The sequence below is a fragment of the Neopsephotus bourkii genome, unplaced genomic scaffold (genome assembly GCF_033783945.1).
Source record: "Neopsephotus bourkii isolate Nb327-2 ecotype Australia unplaced genomic scaffold, CSIRO-AGI_Nbou_v1 NB_1768, whole genome shotgun sequence".
Taxonomy (NCBI): Eukaryota; Metazoa; Chordata; class Aves; order Psittaciformes; family Psittacidae; genus Neopsephotus; species Neopsephotus bourkii.
In genome coordinates this window covers 9,721,669-9,742,507 of record NW_026902242.1, presented here as the reverse complement: position 1 = coordinate 9,742,507, position 20,839 = coordinate 9,721,669, and the positions used below count along the sequence as shown (strand labels likewise).

The 20,839-nt window shown below is 38.4% G+C and overlaps 1 protein-coding gene across 1 annotated transcript in view; it reads right to left on the bottom strand.

The window, feature by feature from the left end:
• CLSTN2 (calsyntenin 2) overlaps positions 1-20,839 on the bottom strand; it is a 319,748-nt gene that overhangs the window by 46,343 nt on the left and 252,566 nt on the right. The window contains exons 5-8 of the mRNA XM_061379286.1: positions 20,642-20,791; positions 10,900-11,085; positions 6,340-6,588; positions 5,651-5,772 (exon numbers count right to left, since the gene is read on the bottom strand). Of these exons, the coding sequence (XP_061235270.1) occupies positions 5,651-5,772; positions 6,340-6,588; positions 10,900-11,085; positions 20,642-20,791 (707 nt within the window). The remainder of the gene's footprint in view (positions 1-5,650; positions 5,773-6,339; positions 6,589-10,899; positions 11,086-20,641; positions 20,792-20,839) is intronic.

The window sequence follows — 20,839 nt, the reverse complement described above, 5'->3', positions numbered from 1 at the left end:
GGCGTCCAGAAACCATGGCTCAAAGGCTGCAATAAACGGCTCATGTGCACAGATAAATGAATTTGTATTTATTTCTGACACATACTATTTATCTCCTAACCTGCAATCTCACCCAAGTAACAGATCCTGCTCTGCAGCAACGTTTTCAGAACAGTTTGTGCATGTTTTGCACAGACTCTGGTGGCAAAAATGGTAAATCAGAGACAGTGTAAAACACAAACATTAAAATTAGCCAATAAATAAGAGAATAAATGTGACAATACACATTTGCGTGTGTAGCCTGATTGGGAATTTCTGTTCCAGGCTTTGTATTTCTAGATTTCCAAGGGTACCGTAGAAACAAACCAAGGTTGCAGACACTTTACTCCAGCTTGTTTACTGGTATTAGTAACTCCGTATCAAGATAGTCTCTATGTATGAAATTGAATTGATTTGGGGGTCTCCCCACAGAATGCTTTAAGAGCATACTTCTCATTACTTCATGGTCACAGAAGTTCTACAAAAGCACAGAGCAGTGACTGCATTGCACACTGGGCTGAACTGCAGAAACCAGAAATGCACAAACCCAGGCCTATTTGTAGGGGATACTTCAGAGCTGGCCCAAAGGAATCTTCTGTATCATAAAGCAAGTTCTTGTCAGCTGCTGTGATTTGTCAAGATTTTGTAATTAGTGGTAATTCTACAGTTGCATTAATATATATATATATTTTATGTTTAATATAGAAAATATTTATATTTAATATAAAACGCCCTATATATTAAACAAGGTTCTTTCAGTGGAACTTAAGAATTTATCAGCACTGCTGACTCATCCTTGTGCTCACAAAAGTTGTTTCGAAGCAAGATGTTGAATAAAAATTTGTCAAAATAGCATTTAAAGATGGAAACTGGTAAATAAACTGTGTCAGAATAGATGGGGCTATAATGTAAGACGTGGGGTGCTGTGGATACTGCACAAACTTTTTAAATCCTGGAATTATTTCATGTCTGTTGCAGGATTAGCATGATTCATTTATCATTTATCTCTTCCTGGCTCTGTAGGAAAACACCTAGCTTCCTGCTTTCTGTGATTTTATTAAAGATGAATGCATAAAGCAGTGGAGGTCTGCATATCAATTTGTAAAATGAGTGATTAAGAGCGTTAAGAAACTATTTTTTGAGCTTTGAGTAAAAATGAACAACTGAACTCCATCATAAAAAAAGATTCCCTTTCAATAGGGCATCATGTTGGAAACTATGTGATTGCCAAGCCTGAGGTCTTTATCCAGATGTGATTCAGTGCACAGAGATGATGGAAGCTTGCACCACCCTATCTCCTCCATGAACCCTTAACCCTGAGAATACTATGTATTTCCCATAAATATTCACTCATTTTCTTCCCCTCTGAGTCTCTCAAGAAGGAGGCCATCTGAGGCTCCCATAATGTATTTGTCTTCTCAAAAACTACGTTCACACAACCAACCAGTGTCTAAAAATCCAGCACATAACAGCAGCTTTCATTGACAGACACTGTAATTTAATGGAAAAAGCTAATTTAACTAAGAAAAGCTCCAGATACCTAATCCCTTTCATTCTGCCCCCTTACTATGTAATGTACATTTCTCCAAAAGTCAGTTTCTGATCTATCACGATCAGTAGCTTATTTTAAACAGTAAATGGGAATGAAGGGATTGACAGGACCAGACTGCTTTCTACACGCAGAAAACGCTATTGGGTGTGGTCAGTGAAGTGGTTAAATGAAAATGGGGCCCTTGCCTTGATCCTTCAGCATCCATGTGCACACTCTGAGACAGGATGCATCATATTCAGATTTACCTAAACCTCTTTCTCTAGTTCCTATTACGGAAGTAATTGTTTGGGGCTTTTCCACAACAAAAAACACTGCAGGCTTGTTTTGGATTCAAAGCAATTCATCTCAGAAAAAATAACTTTCTGCATGCTTATCTACTTTTTGCTGACTTAGAATGACTCCAGATCATTCAAGTGCATTCCCTGTTTTTTAATGGGATTTAATTTTGCCTCTGGACTGGAAGACTACTTTCAGATGATGACATGGGTATAAAACAGAAAATAATCTCCCAATGTGAATAAAAACAAGTTAAAAAAAAATGCTCGTCCCTGGCTAAGATCCATTCTCCCACTTAAAAAAGTGTCTATATTCCGCTGATTTAGGGGAAAGAAAAATATCTCTTGGCTTGACTATCCCTAGTATGAGAAATGTAATATCCACGAGTGTGAAATACACTGTTCATCATCCTATTAAATGTTATGTTTTCCACTGTCACCAAAGGCTTGACTACACCAATTCCTATTCAAACTATTACTCTGATTTGGTTCTGTGTGGGCTATAGAAAACAACAGTTACACAAATTGAGGACCGAGTTCTTACTATATTAGCCAGAAATGGGGAATACACAATAACTTCCAGTAGAAATGAGCATCCAGAGGTTTTTCCTGCACGACAGCACCTATTTTACATCTCTAGGGTGAACTTCTGCCCTTGGTAAAATTAATGAACATTTTCCCACTCATATCAACAGAACTCCATTTCTAATATACATAATCTCATGATAAGCTTACCTCCAGTTGTGGTCCTGGTATACACGCATCAAGGACTTTGAGAAGGCTGAAGGGAAATGTGATCACAAATGTCTATTAAAAAGGTCACCAACTCCCAAGTGTGCAGGGGTACTTTTGCACTGTATGGATCTCAGAAAGCTCAGGCCCCTACCAAACTCCACCCCACGATCATTATTTCCTGTGTGCAAGAGGAGGCTGTACATTCTGAACATTCTCATAAAGCCAGTCACCCATCTACAGCACTTCATCTGGTGGTGAAAATCTAGCTCTAGCTTTTCAGACTGAGATCCAGAGGAATCTGTAGTTTGGCAAGTTTCTTACCAGCCCATTAGTCACATACGTTTAATTTTCACTGTCTTTTAACTTACTCTACCTTATAGGCTAGATGGAGCATTCGAGAAAAGGCAAGGAAGTCATTTTCACCAGGTCCCTTCATGACGAAACTTATAACAGTATCACGATGACAATTAATCATCATGGAAGTCTGGTCACACAACAGAACTTATTATACTTTAATCTTACATTCTTTATCATCTAGAAAGAGCAGTTGAAAATATACTGTGAAAATCAACTAACAGTATCTGAATGAAGGGAAAGTAACGATATGACCTAAACAATCTTTCCTATCTCTAGTTTCCATCATGTAGGTTTCCATAGTAGTCAGAAAGGTTCTCTTTTCAGTGCCCAGCTGCAGCTCAACTTTGCTTAAGTGCTGTAATTTGGAAGCATATTTTAGGTTATACAAATGATTAATTGCAGACAATGAAATATACAGTTTAGACCCAAACAACAGAACCAAAACCAGTTAATTTGTCAAGCACTGCTTCGGACTACATTTAGTATATGCTCTTCTTGAGATGGCTTTGACAAAATAACTTCTCTCCAGAAACATAAATCAGAGTACTATTGACTGAATCTTAAAAAGACCTCCAAAGACTTATTCAGTCATCCCTAGCTGAAATCTTTTCTTCCTCTAGGATTTATATCACAAACAATGAGTGAGTTCCTGTCACCAGGTATCTGGGATTCTACTTAAATATCAGATGAAGATGTGGGAAGTTGCCCGCTGGTGAAACTCCCCTAGGTTTTTTTAATTTCAGACAGAATCTGTAGACTTGTTCAAGGTATTCTTTATCCCTTGTCAAAGAACAAACACCACTTGTACTTAACTAGTTAGATACACACACTTAGGATGTTGTTTTGAAACAATAAAACCTTCGTATCATGAAGATAGGCTGAGAAAGTCAGGGCTGTTCAGCCTGGAGAAGGCTCATAGCAGCCTTCCAGTATCTGAAGGGGGCCTATAGGGATGCTGGGGATGGACTCTTCATTAGGGACTGTAGTGATAGGACAAGGGGTAATGGGTTAAAACTTAAACAGGGGAAGTTTAGATTGGATATAAGGAGGAAATTCTTTCCTGTTAGGGTGGTGAGGCACTGGAATAGGTTGCCCAGGGAGGTTGTGAATTCTCCATTCCTGGCAGTATTCAAGGCCAGGTTGGACGAAGCCTTGGGTGATATGGTTTAGTGTGAGGTGTCCCTGCCCATGGCAGGGGGGTTGCAACTTGACAATCTTAAGGTCCTTTCCAACCCTAACTATTCTGTGATTCTATACACAATGCATTTCCCAAATCAACAGACCACCCAGAAGTAGATTTCTGAGATAAGCAGCACTTCTGCAAGGAAATAAGACTGTCAAAGCAGAAATAGAGTATATGTTGCTGACCAATAACATGGATGCAAATCAAATGCCAGTGCAAGGCTAACAACACACACAGTATGCTTGGTATGAAAAAACAATAGTTCAGGATGTCTCTTTTTTGTTTTTAAATAAGGAAGAAAAATTTTTTCTTTTTAATTTTTTAAGAAGTATGAAAATGATGTGAAGAAATTCAAGTAAAAATAATTGTAGATGGCAGCAGAGATGAAATAGTTTTTTCACATAATCAAATACATCCCCCGTCAATGGAAAATTATCTTTGACTGTATTTTCCAGCATTTTATCAGGGCTAAGTTACAGGAGTTACACATAAGTTTCATTTATGGAGAGGACATTGGTCTTTTCTCATTGCAAGGATATAGAAGTTGATTGCATTCAAAACAGTTTACATAAAATTTGTATTATCATTAATTTCGATGCTTATTATAGAGGTTAGAAATACAGACTCATCTTCAGCACTCAGAACACCATTAACCAAGGTGACAGAATATTCAACAGTATTTAATGTGAATTTACCCCCTTCTAGACACTGCAAGATTTCAGATAAAGTACAGCAGAAACTGATTCCAAACTGGTTAATGGAAATTAAAAGAAAGTGCTATGATCATCACATAATTTCTTACCACATTCATCTGATAATCATGAAAAAGATTATCTTTTTATATCCATTTTGAAGGTGAATTAGGAAAGTAACCATTCCTATAGCTACGTCTTTAATTCTATAGTGTGAACTCAAAGATATGAAGCAACTTGCTTTGAGAAAATACTACTTTGCTTATGACTGTCTTCTTTCATCCAAATGATCCTTATCCTGCTTAGAATTAATAAATCTATGAAAGGCAACTCTTATCTCTTTAATAATAATTGCCTTGAAATATACACTTCATAATAGGAAGAAATTACATACAGCACAGCACATGAAAGTAAAAGTCTGCAGATTAGATTTACAATATATTACAAATGCCTTTGTGTGTGTCAGCATACTCTTTATTGAAAAGGTTTCTATCTCTTCCACTATGCTGATAAAGTAGATTTTTTTAAATGATAAATGGAGAACTTTTAGGGAACTATATGCAGTGCTGTGTCTCTATTGCCAAAGGATATAAACTTCTACTTACTTTTTGAAATGACTCCCTTAAAAAAAGCTACTGTATAAAACAGCTCAACCAAGTCTTCCCTTTTATCTCTTTTTATGTGGATCCCAATTAGAGTCACAACACTTACAAGTTGCCACGTAATTGCAATAGATTTTCAATTTCCCCAAGCAGTTATGCTAGCATTTGTGTTGTTCTCTCATATCTGAAGGGGGTCAGGAGAAGGATGGATACAGAAAAGAGAAAACCACAGGTACCTGATCCAGTTTCCAGTGGAACTCTGCGGGACGGAAGGTGTCAGCCTGATCAAAGTCTTTGCGCAACAGGAACACCAATCGGCAGTTGTGCACATACAGGGCATAGTGATGCCGGTTCATCTCTGAAACATAAGATGGTGACTAGTTGGTGATCTGAATTACCACAAACACTTCTGTTTAGGTGTATGTGTCTGAAAGCAATACAGACCTGACAGAGAAACCCCAACCAAATAAAAAAACCCCGAAGAATTGACTTTTCTCAGTATCATGGATCATTCGCAGGGAAGCCTCACACATTGTAAGTATCTTCCTCAATTACACTTTATTAGTTTTGATTATTAAAACTAACAAAATTCAAACTGATATTTAATCTAACAAATTTCAATACAGAATTTGAAGTGGTTTTATCAATCTAAATAATGAAGACAAATTAAACATAATGTAATTATTTTATCCACTATTCCTATCAAATCTACAAATGTGTTCACAGAGATTACCCAAGAAGAGAACCAGAGCTTGAAACCTGGGTAGGTATCAGTCCCCTCAATAAGCTATCAAGTCGGCAATGCTTGGAGTGGCACCACCTAATTTCAGTAACTTTTTTTCAGACCAAATTAAATGAGCAATGGTAACACTCCACAGACTTCATTATGGCCTTTGCCTAACAATTTTTAAATATACAGACTGACCTGTCTTGTCAGAGTTGCAGAGAATAGTCTCTTTCTCAGCTCTTAGTCCTGGACTAGGTCCATGTTTCATCCACAGAGTGATGGTGAATTGATCAGTTAAATTCTTCGGTACTATTCCATCTGGGATTTTGGCTCCTTGCTTTCCATCAAATTTAAAAATCATGTCATTATTATCCATGAGAAGCCCAGCTGTCCAGTTAGTTGTTGCACTGGGAGATGGTAACAGGTCAATGGCACCTGAGGAAGCTCCTGCAAATGATATATAATGAATAACATGATGAGAGACTAATAAAAAAGCAGTAAAGATTAATTTAATATTGGCTAGGGTTCTGATTCACACTCTTCAGGTTATTTTTACTACTCCAATGGTCCTACTAGCTTCACTGTTATATCCCTCACACACTGTAGAATACTGACTACAATAAGTCAGTAAAGAGTTCTTTAGGTTAAATGTGTTGCACAGAAAACTATGCAAGGTATTTTAACATTTCCTTTCTTGAAACTTCTCATTATTTTCTAAAATTCATTAAGGACATCTCCTCAGTTATTTCAAGAATTGCTAAGACTAAACCTAAATTCTCTACACCCAGCTGGGAAGTTTTTACATCTTCCCTCTCTGACAGGATGGGGATACATGGTCTGTGGGGATGACTGTTGCAAAATACAGTACAGTGGGGATAAATGCAGGACAAGTCACCTAATGTCCAGTAGACAGCCATGGATATTCACAATAATGGTGGTATGCATGTCAATACATACAGAGTATTCACCCTAAACCAAATACCACTTTTAACGCTGGCTTCTGACAAATAACATGAGGGTTGTAACTTCATGTGTAACTTCAAATGGTACTCAAAATTCAGATTAGCCCCCCTGCATCCCAGAAGTAAACCATTAACAATGTGGTCTCCAGCTACATGGTATTTTTTTTGTTAGAGTTAATTGAGGAGAAAAAAATCAACACCCAGAAATGGAAACACTGTGGTGCCAAGCTCTGATAGAATAGCACAGTTCTTTACAGCTCCGGGTTTTCTTACAGCTTAACAATTGTCAGACACTTTTAAAAACACTTAATGAGCTACCCAGTGCCTTTACTTAGCTGGTGACAGCATTTAGCAGAAAGTATGCTTCCCAAAGCACCAAACCCCCCTTGTATTCTTGTTGATGCTTTGGCAATTGAAAATACAGAGAACAAACCGCAATCAGTAAGGTATCTCACCCTCCTTTAGCATCCAAGAAGAGAAACAAGATCCCAATGCTCTGCAGGAGTGCAGCATTTTAAGCCCAGAATGTGTGGAATTGTATTCTATGGATTTTTTAAAAAGTATTATAAGAATAAGAAAAGATATAAGATATAACATTCCTGTCATTAATTACTGAAAACAGTTCTCCAAAATTTATTACTGTACAATGAGGTTATTTTAAAGGGATAGTAATAGCAAGCCTAACACCTGTATGTTTAGAATTTGAGCACAAAGTATATTTATTACATAAACTGCCATTCTGGATAATACACCACTCTGCATTGCTTAATACACAGATGTTATGAACAGGAATACATCGAACTCAGTTTATCCAGATGGCCCCATTTGGGATAAACTTCCTATTTTTTTTCTTTTAAATTCAACTCACTAAAAAATAAAATTATTTTGTGTTGATTTTAATGGCCATTTTTTAAACTTACAAGGAACAGAAACTGCTTGCACCATGGTGTATATCAAAGGAAATATGCTTTTAAATGGGCACATGCTTATTTAGGAAAAATATGGGCTCCATGAAGAAGCTTCATCCCTCCCTCATTCTATGCACTCTGGGCAGAAAAATCTGGAAATAATATTTTCCCACTAGAAAATGTGTGCCTGTGGGAAAACGCCAAAATGGAAGCCTCATATTGCTTGCTAAACTGATTCAACAAGATTCTCAACTACCTTATGTTCCCAGCTTAAGGTCAGGCTTGCGTAAAAGCATTTGCCTAATGAGTACCAAGCTCAACACGTTATACTTTATCTGCCCATACTTTTTGGAAATTTATGGGTTACTTTGGAACTTGTGTTTACCCTGCCCTGAGAACCACTGGATTATGTGCTTGAGAGATTTAGCTGGTAGAAGTCATAGTTTCAGTCCTAGAAAACTTAATCAGCATCCCAAACTCTTCTCTCCACCCTTCATGTTTGTGCTGTGAACTTTGTGCCAGGATAAGCACGTACTGATGCTGCTTGCTGAACTGGACAAGACTGTTGGCTCAGCTGTAAGCTAACCATCCAAATAAAGCTAAGCCCAAATTAGTACTTTTCAATCTGACGAAGAACTTTCTCTTGAGTGCCCTACAAAGCTACACAAACATGGGTAAAGGAGAGGCCAGGAACTACCATCATAGCTGTAGCACAGCTTTAATCTGATACTCAGAGTTTCCATATTTCAGTTTGTCATCTGCTATCAGCGTGTAAAAATGTTTATCAAACTCCTATTACGAGCTTCTACCATACCTGCTTTTCTCTATGAAGATATGAAAACCATGTACAAAAAAATACTCTTTCAGCAGTGAGAATCCCCCCCTCCCTTTAAATATTCTTTTTACATTCTGTCTATTCTCTCAGGTGCTTTACATCCTGTTCCTTCACAGATGTGCTGAGTAAAAACTGGAAGCTCAGCAGTAACATTAGACAGTACATCTGTCCATCTGTTTAAAGGCTACCTCCGACTTCCACAATGGCACTGACAGACCTCCTGAAATGTTTTTGATAGTTCTGCTTTTCATCAGCTTAGGCCTAAACACAGTGTAGACAATGAATTAAGACTGGGCTAGTACTGAGAAAAATCTAGTTTATTCAGGAGAAAAAGAGAAAGACTTGAAATAGCCTTTTTTATTGCTCAAGTGTCAGCAGGTAAGGTAGTCAAGCCACACTCTACAAAGTTAACCCCTCAGACTTTGCACAACCTTCCTCCACTATGGAATTTTATAGCAGCAGAATGTACCTACTTTCATGCCTACACTTCAAATGATAATATTGTCAGAGATAGTTGTTATTAGTTTTATGTCAATGTAATCATTTGGTGGTTTTGAACTTGTACACAGTGATCTGCTCTAAATGATCGTGCCATTTGCAGTTCAAGTCTCTATCAGGCACAAAGCAACGTTCTTTTTGCTGCCAACACAGGTTCTTACAGGAGGCAAAATACTTGACTTCAGCTGTAACATACTTATTTTTATTAAAATGCTAGTATTTTATGAAAAATAGAGCCCCAGCCTTGACATGACAAAAATGAATACTGTTGGCAGATAGGCATTCTCCTCCTTCTCTAGGATCTCAGTCAGCTGGCTAAAGATACAGCATTAAAATGACAATTGTCTCTGTAATCTTAACTAAGCAATTTTAAAGTTGAAAATATTCCAGTTCTGTTAGGCGGCTACTCCTGTCACTCACCATTACCTCACTTTCCCAGTCTCCATAGGTAATTGGCAGTAACAACTGCACACTATTTTTCCCTGGGAATTGGCTCTCCATTTTTAACAATTTAGTAACACTGGCTGAAAATGTTAATTTACAAAATTCTCTCTTAGAGATTAGTGCATTGATCCTAACACATCTACAACATGGTTGTGTGGTTATCAAAGCAAATGCAAGCCATACACTTAAGTACCCCAAACAAAAATCCATGCATTTAAAGAGAAAAGAAGAACTGAACATTTGCTACTGTAGCTCAGACAGGATCAGGGTAAAGAGACATTGGAGGAGATGAGAATCAATGTTCCAAACCATCAGGGCTTCAGATGAGGACTTTAAGATGACAAGATTTTAGAAGAGGAGAGACAGCCGATCTCAAAAGGCACAAGATGAATGGCTTAACATGTGGCCGCTGCTCTGCTGTATATATGATCTTGAAGTCACAAGATCGTATCAGCATCCTCAAGTATTTCATCTACCTTTCAAAATTTGTATCTTTTAGACTAAATTATCAAAAAGCAGGAAAAGGGTAGAAAATAATAAGGAAACCTTTCTCCACCGGGATCTCTCTTTTCTCAAATTCACATTTCTTAAGCTTTTTGCCTAAATGACAGCCCCAGATGTTCCTTTACTTGTTTGCTTTGACTCTGACACAGTACTCAGCAGCAGAAGAGAAAGCTAAGTCAGGAAGACTGAAACATGAGATTCAATTCTCATTAAATCCTATGGTCTTTCTATGATGGCAAATCTATATCTAAAGTCTCTCTACACATCACATAACTATTACAAGGCAAAGGGGAAAAAAAGTAACAAAGACGTGGAATAAGGAAAGAGAAAAATGGGGGAAGAGAAGGGAAGAAGAAGAAGAGGAGAGGAAAAACCTGAAGCAAAGATGGAAAAGGCGTGAAAAACAGTGAAAAAATGGAAAAAAATGGAGAACCAGTCATAATTTCACCACTCCCTTCATTTTCATTGCCACAATCCAAAATGAACAGCTGCGCTAAATCCACATATTGCATGATTACTAGTCACAAGGAAGCAGTTTATTTACGACATATCTATTTATCTGCCACAACGCTGTTATTATTATAACAACTGAAAGCCATGTCCATACCACACAGTTTCTGGAGAGATTTTTCTGAGTATGTTTCACGATCACAGCCCTTTCCAATGTAGTTAGTGTGTAATTCAATGGTGGTGTGTATTGAAGACACTGGTCCATCACAGGTTTCTAGATGAATGCCAGGAAACAAAGGTTTGCTGCCAGAACCAGGCTTGTATTCAATCCGTTTGTTCCAGTCTGGAAAAAAAAAAAAAAAAAAAAAAAACACAAGAAAAAGATCCAAGAGTGATTAAAAAAGGGAAGGGAGTTACACAGTTTTAAATGACAGATTGTTCTCAAAGGTCACCGTCTCTGTCAGAAGCTTTGAACCTGGCATCAGTAAATTACTGTCCTAAAAAACCTGGATTTTGCCCTTCTTTGTAAAAGGGTGTCAGGCTCAATTAAAAGTAATAGTACTGCTGCTAGGGTCACACAGGCATTGAGTACACACATATCCTGACAAGAAGTGCTAATTGGTAACAGTCTGGATCTCCAGTGTCCATGTCCTGTGACAGACTACAAGGGATGAGGCTTGCTGCTGCACTGAATCTGGTCAGATTTCATAGTTTTGTGACACAGAACAAGTATCTCCAAAGACCAGGCTATATACATCAGTCTCACTGGACCGTGACCAAAACACATCTGCAGTGTCATTTGTCATCAAATGTCTTACCACCTTTGTGAAGTATTAATGACAGAAAGTTACAGCTGAAAGGACTACTCTCACTTTCAGCCAGAACTGACTCTTCTGTGGTTTTGCTTATACAGACGTCTCACAGCCCACAACACTTCAATAATCACCTGCCTCAGGCAGCCACCTGGACAAGCCATACATACCACTATGCTTCTCAACTGAAGCATTTCAATTTAAATCCAATCAATTGCCGTGTTTGAAACCTGCTTCAGAAAAAAGGAAACCAAGCAGCATTACTTAAAACCATGCATTTCAGCTATCTTTACAGTTCATATTTTCAAAGAATCAATATATGAGGATTCATAAATCACAGAATCCCAGACTGGTTTGGCTGGACCTTAAAGCTCATCCAGTTCCAACCCCTGCCATGGGCAGGGACACCTTCCACTAGAGCAGGTTGCTCCAAGCCCTGACCAACCTGGCCTTGAACACTGCCAGGGATGGGGCATTTACCACTTCTCTGGACAAGCTTTGTCAGTGCCTCACCACCCTCACAGGGAAGAACTTCTTCCTAATGTCTAATCTAAACCTCCCATCTGTCAGTTTAAAGCCCTTTCTCGTTGTCCTATCTGTGCCAGCTGGATACTTGGCTAGAGGTTATTCTGGCTTTTTTTTTTTTTTTTACTTTACACACTTGACAGCTTTGCTGAAATATTTTTTTTTATTGAACGCTTTTCTCTTTATTACTTTGAAAATTAAAACAATCTAGAATAAAAATACCACTATACACAAAGCATTTCAAACAAGATCATAAATGTCTCTGTAGTTCTGCCAAAAGAGACACTTCTTATCATGATTTCTAAAACTCCCTGTATCTTCAAAACAGCAGCCTCACAGTTCTAGATGCTGTACACTGATATTTGGGACAGCAGTGCACTGTCTTCGCAAAACTACAGTTTTCTTTCAACAGCATGAATCTACTGAAAAGTGCACACGTCACCGGACTATCAGATGCTGCAGCTACCTCAATAAATACCTGCTGTACAAAAGGTATTCTCCACACGTGAAACACCAATGGCTGTAAGACATTTCCAAAGAGTACACGCTTTGGTTCTTTGCTATTTGACTTTCTACTTTGAACAAAAGATTAAGGACTTCTTAGTGAAACAGGCACAGGGTAACAGCTCTGTAACATTTTTTCTTGGGCAGCATTCTCTCTCTGTATTTCTGGACCCAAATTGTGCTGATCTAAAACCCAAACCAACCCAAACACACTTAAAATTATTTTCATTTCCCATCTGGGAAAAAACCCAAATCCCCAAGGCACACAGTGCAATCACCTCATGTGCTCTGCTCCCCTGGTTCCTGGTTAACTCTCGTCAAAACTTCTGAAAAAGGCCATTTTTCACTTGTAAGAAAGGAAATCTCCACACACACCTTGCAAAGAATTCTGAATATTCTTTCTTGAGGGAGATCGTGGCTAAACAAAACTAACATTATTAAAGTATAACATTAATGTTAAAATGGATCATGTGCTATGCCTTGGAAAGGAAAGTTAGAAGACAGACTAGTAGTGCACATATGCCTGGCCCTTTCTTAAACACCTGTGGTTCTGTGAAGATCCTGAATTACTCAGATCAGGCAGGTCTGTTCAGGTTATCTAAGCAGTTTCCCATTCGTGAAATTGGCCATTTTACAAAGGAGCATGTTTGGTAGGATGTCCCCTAGTTAACTCCACAAATGAGCTAGCAAGCATCAGCAGAATGCTACTTCCAGAATCCATCAATGTCACTGTGTGCTGCCCAGAATGTTATTTTCTATAAACAATTTGCTAACTTTTGAAGGGTCAAGCGGTCACCACTGACAGGAAGAAAATGTTTTTTCCCTTAGGAGCCAGGTATGCAGCTTTGCAATGGTTGCCACAGCTCCTACCACTGCCAGCCAACATGTACTGTGCTAGGGAGGAAATTAAGCAAAGATTTAAGTAGCAGCCAGTATCATGCTTCTTGTGTGCGTTTAGTAACAGAAAAAAATGACAGAAATAACATGCATAAATACGATTTAGGACATTTTTTATTCAATTCTATTTCCCCCTATTTTTAAATTAACATATGCAAGCATATAATATATATATGCACACACATATATATGTACACATTAAATAGGAATGTTCTTAACCAACACTGCAAAATAATCTTTAAAATTATCTTTAAAGTTCAGTTCTTTTTAAAGGAGAAAAGACAGTTTTGCATTCAGCACCAACAGTCCTATAGCAACATTAAAAAATCAAACCACAAACATTTCTAGGTTTGACAGCTAATCTACAAATCTGTAACATACAAATTACAGGACCCTAAATCTGATGCCACAAACATATTTAGGCATATTAAATATGATGTTTTGTTAAGCAGATGATAATCAGAAAGTCTAACCCAGTTAAAGCTTCTCCATAGCAAAGAGAAGACTCAAACTTCCCAAGCCCTGCTAAGGCACCACCATTTGCGGAGAGATTTGAATGCAGATCTCACAAGCGTAAAGAAACATCCATAAACGCCATTCCTTTCTGCAGCATGCTGAGTTTAATAAACAACAAGAGACAGAAATTTGGGCTACTGCATGATAGTAACGGTAAAGTCTGCTGTTGCAAGAGTTAGTGAACCAGAATGTAAGAGGAGTTGTGCATGAATCAGTGACAATGAATATTCCATCAAATGACAAAATCCCAAGGCCTAATGGTGCTGAATTATGCAAGATAAACATATAAGGATCTAAAAAACAGCAGCATCGGTTAAGCTATTATGTGTTATGAGACTGCATTTGAATATTAACAGGTATTTTACTAATATTTCTGAAGAATAATAGGTATTTCCTGCAGCAAACTGGGTGTCAGAGCCCCAAGTGGACCAGTAGAAGTCCTAGTGAGCCTCCATAAGCCTCATCTGAGGCATCCTGGAGCTCTATTTAAGCTCAGGCCCAGGACTTCACTCATGGCCTGACCTATAATGCTGTAGGGGTGCTGGTCTTGCTTAGTCACAGCATTGGCCATAGGGCCCTTTTATCAAAAAGTGAACCCATGGAGAAGCTCTCTGGCTTGACAGCCCAGCCTCATCACTACGGACCTGCCCACTGACTTGATCCTAACTCTTATCCCTGATTGACTTCCTGAGACCTGCCTCCTCCCCAGGAACATGCCTGAGGATCTGGGCTCTTGGTTTAACCTGGCCCCCATCTCTGGGTCTGCCCTGCTGACCTCAGTTGAGTGAGGGGTTTAACGTTGCTGATGAAGGCCCTGTCAGCTCTGTTATTACAAGTGACTGCTGGCTTCCCTTCCTTTACAGAGTAGCCCTGCTCTTGCTGCTTCCTGACACCAGGTTTAGACGGGGTTAGAGACTTTTAATGCCTTCAGAAGGACAAGCTACCACAAAAAGATGTTATGGGAAGAGGCAGCTGCTTAGTTATCCTGAAGAACAAGGACCGTGCCTAGCATTTGGATCCTGGTACTCCAAGGGATTTCTCTACTGAGGAGTATGCAAAGAGCTTCCCAAATTCCAAAAGAGAGGCTGTGAAACACTACATGGATTAGTTCCTGAAATCAACTGAACTGAGGATAAAAAATCTTGTGTGGAAAGTCTGCAACTTTTAAGCACATGGTGTGAGACTGCAAAAGTTTTTACATGCAGAGTACAAAAAAAAATCATAGGGAAAACTTCAAACCTAACTGCATATATCACAGTGCTTTAACTTTTGAGCAGAAGAAATATGACTGGAAACACCAACTAACAGCTACAACTCAGAGATAAGTACCTCAAGGAAATGATAATTGCCTAGTGAAGCTCATGAAGATCTTGCACTGAAAACTGAAAAATGGAAAGTCCTTTTCATAGTTGTAAATGCAGAAAGGTAAACAAAAGACTGAATAGCTACAGAGATACATGGAAATAAGAATCCAGTTAAACAGGTCTAAAATTCATGTAGTAGTTAAATTATAACATATATGCAGATCTGCCTAAAGAAGGGGCAATAGTGGGTTACTCTGAAAATTTCATGGTAAATGGGGAAATAGCTAGTAAAGATCCCTGTGAATCTGCCTTGGGATTGTTACTTGACAGTTCCATTAATGGTCTTGCCACAAAACCAGGACTGTGTTAATTACTGACAAAATTGGAAGGCGATTCTACAATGGAAGTCGATATAGAAAGAGGGTGAGAGTACCCCAAGCACATAGTAAGATGACCTTGAGAATGGGTGTTACAGAAATACTCCTTCATAGTAATGACAAAAAGTGACAGTTCATGGTCAGGAACTTTGGCAAACTGCTGAGTCATCACTAGAAAATGACACATGGAAAAAGAGCTGATTCCAGTAAAACCAGTAACAGCATGTCCATGAGCCACCAGACTGATATGGCCAGGCAAAAGAAAGTTAGGTTTGAAATATATAAAGCACTGTGTTTCCAGTAAGTGGCTATGGTAAAAGTAACATGTGGAAGCAACCAAAGTATTCCAGAAAGATGTATATAGCTCTAATGAATACTCAGGATTTGTTGAGGAAAGGAGAGCGTATCTTACAAATCAGACTGAAACAGCTATGACTGTTTAAGTATGTCTGGTAGTCAAAATTTAAAATACTGCTGAAACAAGTACAGAAACAAGTACAAACTGAGGTAAACTTGAAACTCAAAAAAATCACAAGTACTCAGAAGTTCAACTGACCTTCAAATGTCTGAAATGGGTATTTAAAGAGTGAGTATTCTACTAAAACAGTCTCATTCAAGTTACTAGCTGAATGTAAGCATTTTGTTATGGTGACCTTGTTTTAGGGATGTATGGCTAATGCACACACAGCAGCTCCAAGACTAAACTGGCGTAAGGGCTCCCTGCTTTGCAGTATATTTAATTTTTAAAAACATGGGTAAACATCTTATAGCTCAGACAAGCACTGAATTTTAAATTGTTAAGTATAAATAAAAATTGATTTTTGTTTATTGCAGAAGATATCTGTGCCTTTAAAATGGTTCCTGAAGACTAGGAATTCTGCACTTGACCACCTTCCTCCAAATAACCAATTGCTTTAGTAATCACATTGCTCCTTGATAAAAGCACTGACAGCTCAAAACCCAATAGGTATGGTTTTCTTCTGTAATTGGATTTTACTAGAAAACCACATGAATGCAATTCTAAAATTACTCAGTATCTACTGCAAATAGTATCTATAAAGTATGTTGACTCAGAAGTGATCTAAGAACACTTGGCTTCTAAAAAGAGAAGGTTCTGCCCTTCTCTGAACAAAAGGAAGACTGAATTTCAGACGGAAAAGAGAGCTGATCTGACCTGTATGTGGCCTCTGAATGACTATTCAACATTAAAGAGGTGGTAAGAATCTGCCTTTTGGTGGTAGGCAAAGCCCTAGGTCATGCTAGTGAGCACTATATGCCTTGAAATATAAATAACATGCAGTATCTTTGATACATTAACTAATCCTATTAAATATTTTTATACTCTATTAGGTAAATAACAGACATTTATTTCAAAGCTATTTCCAAACAAACACTAAGTGGAGGTAACTGAATTTTTAAGGAACATTTTTTTATAGATTAATTCTTAAATAATTTCTACTTTGTTAACTCAGGTAATTGGGTAAAGTATGTATATGGGCTTATAGGACTGTAGGAAATCTTTTCAGGTTGGTAAAACACTTCAAGCTGGATGCTGTTTTCTAATGAGAGTCCTAGTTTTCTCTTAAACTGGAGGTTAGTAAGCACTGCTTATGTAAGGGCCATATGAAATTTGGCAGTCCTTTTTGGCCACAGAAGACAAGTTTTAATTTTTGGACTGCTGTCTTTTCTACATGTGTATCTCCCCAAGAAACACATTCAATTTCCCTGTCTGTTTCAGAAAAGGTCAAGTCCTCTGGTTATTTATTGGGATATTCTGCTGAATTGGTTTTGAGGAGCCTTTTTTGGTTTATGCCTTAATATCTCCCTCCTGTCTGAAATCAGTTGCCTTTTAGAGAACAACCTGACTTTTGGTTTAACTATCAATAGCTGATCAGACTTCTAGTAATCTCAAAACATATTTTAAGTCTTTGACGGCTCAAAATAACACTTCTCTTTTTATCCCCATGGAGTAAATAATTCTCTAGAGATCATGGTATAGGAACACCACTGTAGCCAAATTCAAGCATAATGAAAGCTACCCAAGTGTATCCTTCCTTACCTGAGATGCTTTAGATAAGCTGCTTTAAACTTTCTTATACATTGTGGATTTTTTAAAGTCACTGCTTTATACATGTGCTGTTTTCCCTATTTTCTTATCATCACTGACAAATAAGCTGGCAGCCTCCCATGTTAAACACCTAGTGTTAACCAAACCATCAGCCACATACAGTTCTGACTTCTAGAAGAGAATAAATTTTGCATGCATCAAATAACAATAGCTGAATTCTAGCTCTTCATTAAAAACTTAAATACCTTATAAACACTTCACAATACCTAACATGAACAAAGCATCAAAAGATTAAAACAAACCTTATTTGAGGTTGTTTCTATTACTTCTATTGGCTACCTGGTGTCTTTACCTGCTGCCTGATGGGATCAGCAATGACTATCTGTTCTATGATGCTTGAACTATAAAATTAGTATGATAATACTGGGCAATATAAACACTCCATTAGTAAGGTCTCTTTGCAAAAAATAATAAATGAAATACAAAATGGAAATTATATGGAAATTTAAAAAAAACAACTGTGCCCATTTTTATAAGAATTCCAAGCTAATTCAGGAGTATTTATTTGAAATTACTCTACAATATTGAAACAGAACATTTTGACAATGTGTAAAGAGACCATACGGGTTTTATAAAATAAATCATGGGGTTCTGAACAATAAGACCAGTTAGAAAATGTGAAAATGGTTCATAGGTGTTCTACTGGGCTTTTTTATATGAGAAAATGAACATGAGCCAGCAGTGAGCTCTTGCAGCCCAGAAAGCCAACCATATCCTGGGCCGCATCAAAAGGAGTGTGACCAGCAGGTCGAAGGAGGTGATCCTGCCCCTTTATTCTGCTCTCATGAGACCTCACTTGGAGTATTGTGTGCAGTTCTGGTGTCCTCAACATAAAAAGGACATGGATCTGTTGGAACAAGTCCAGAGGAGGGTCACGAGAATGATCAGGGGACTGGAGCACCTCCCATATGAAGATAGGCTGAGAAAGTTGGGGCTGTTCAGCCTGGAGAAGAGAAGGCTGCGTGGAGACCTCATAGCAGCCTTCCAGTATCTGAAGAGGGCCTATAGGGATGCTGGGGATGGACTCTTCATTAGGGACTGTAGTGACAGGACAAGGGGTAATGGGTTAAAACTTAAACAGGGGAAGTTTAGATTGGATATAAGGAGGAAATTCTTTCCTGTTAGGGTGGTGAGGCACTGGAATAGGTTGCCCAAGGAGGTTGTGAATGCTCCATCCCTGGCAGTGTTCAAGGCCAGGTTGGATGAGGTTTAGAGCGAGGTGTCCCTGCCCATGGCAGGGGGGTTGGAACTAGATGATCTAAAGGTCCTCTCCAACCCTAACTATTCTATGTGTTCTGTTCTATGTGGGTCTGTGGGGAAATTGTACATCCCTAAACATTTAAAAGATGGTTCTGCTCTAGGTTAAGACTGTGAAAATGGAAACATGATATTGCACACATTTCACTACAAGATCTTAAGATCCTTTCCAACCCTAACTATTCTATGATTCTATGAAGACAGATTGAGAAAGTTGGGGTTGTTCATCCTGGAGAAGAGAAGGCTGCGCAGAGACCTCATAGCAGCCTTCCAGTATCTGAAAAGGGCCTACAAGGATGCTGGGGAGCAACGCTTCATTAGAGACTGTAGTGACAGCACAAGGGGCAACGGGTTAAAACTTAAACAGGGGAAGTTTAGATTGGATATAAGGAGGAAGTTCTTTACTGTAAGGGTGGTGAGGCACCATAATGTGTTGCCCAAGGAAGCTGTGAATGCTCCATCCCTAGTGGTGTTCAAGGCCAGGTTGGACAGAGCCTCGGGTGACATGGTTTAGTGTGAGGTATCCCTGTCCATGGCAGGGGGGTTGGAACTAGATGATCTAAAGGTCCTCTCCAACCCTAACTATTCTATGTGTTCTGTTCTATGTGGGTCTGTGGGGAAATTGTACATCCCTAAACATTTAAAAGATGGTTCTGCTCTAGGTGAAGACTGTGAAAATGGAAACATGATATTGCACACATTTCACTACAAGATCTGCTAAACCAGGGCTTCTCATTTTACAAAGAAAACATTTTTTTCCTTCTAAATGTCAGTCTGCAAATTTGACTTCAATTACAACAGCCAAACTATTTTTTCCTCTCTCAAGCATTCTCTTTAAAACTTACAATTATGAAAGTCAGTTTAGTCCTGTATGACATCCACATTATGTGGCTTACATCCAGTTGGTTTGACACTAATCCAGCCCTCATTTTCATCTTAATTCCATATAATCTGTGTCATATCTACCTTCCTAGTACACTGCCAGCTGCATTTTTCTCAAGTTTAGACAGAGTAGATTGTAGATCCTTGCAACCTTTTCAGAAAATCAATTCCCACTGACATGCTTCAGTATGGAGACAGTAATCAGGATAAAAAATGCCTTTCACTCCCACTGCCAGTGGAGCATGCTTTGACTCACGCATGCATACGCATGAATGCCAACTGTGTACCTGGAACAAGATAATCTGAACAACTCTGGCACACATGGGAAACGTACCTTGCCATGGTGGCTTCAGAAGTTTTACTCAAAGGAGTAGCAGCAGAAAAGCAAACCAGAAGCATTTTTTTAACCTTTTAGTATATCTAGACTGAAGTGTAAGACAGTTTATTAGAAATTTTTTTCCTCTCTTGTTTTCTAATCTGCTCTTTGCTCTGACTAGAGAAGAAACATGCCAAATGTATAGTATGGGATTGTTACCCACTTTTTAAACATGCTTGGAATAAGTAAGAAACAGCAGCAGTTTTAGATGCCACTGCAATAAATTCAGTTGTTTCTTTACTGTGAGGCAGAGGGAAAATACCAAAGAAGAGATTTGAGAAAAAAAAAAAAAGTCAAAACATATAAACTCTTACACCTTACCTTGCCAGCCAGGTTTGCACACTGGTTTGACGTTAACTCGCACTAAGACATCTTCCGTTGCATGTTTTTGCCCACAGTCAAAAGCTGTTACCTTTATCTCATACTGGTGCTGGTTGTCATAGTTCAGTTTCTCAGTGTTTCTGATGTTACCTGCAGATTTAATATAAGATAACGTTCAAAAATTCATTTTTGGAAAAG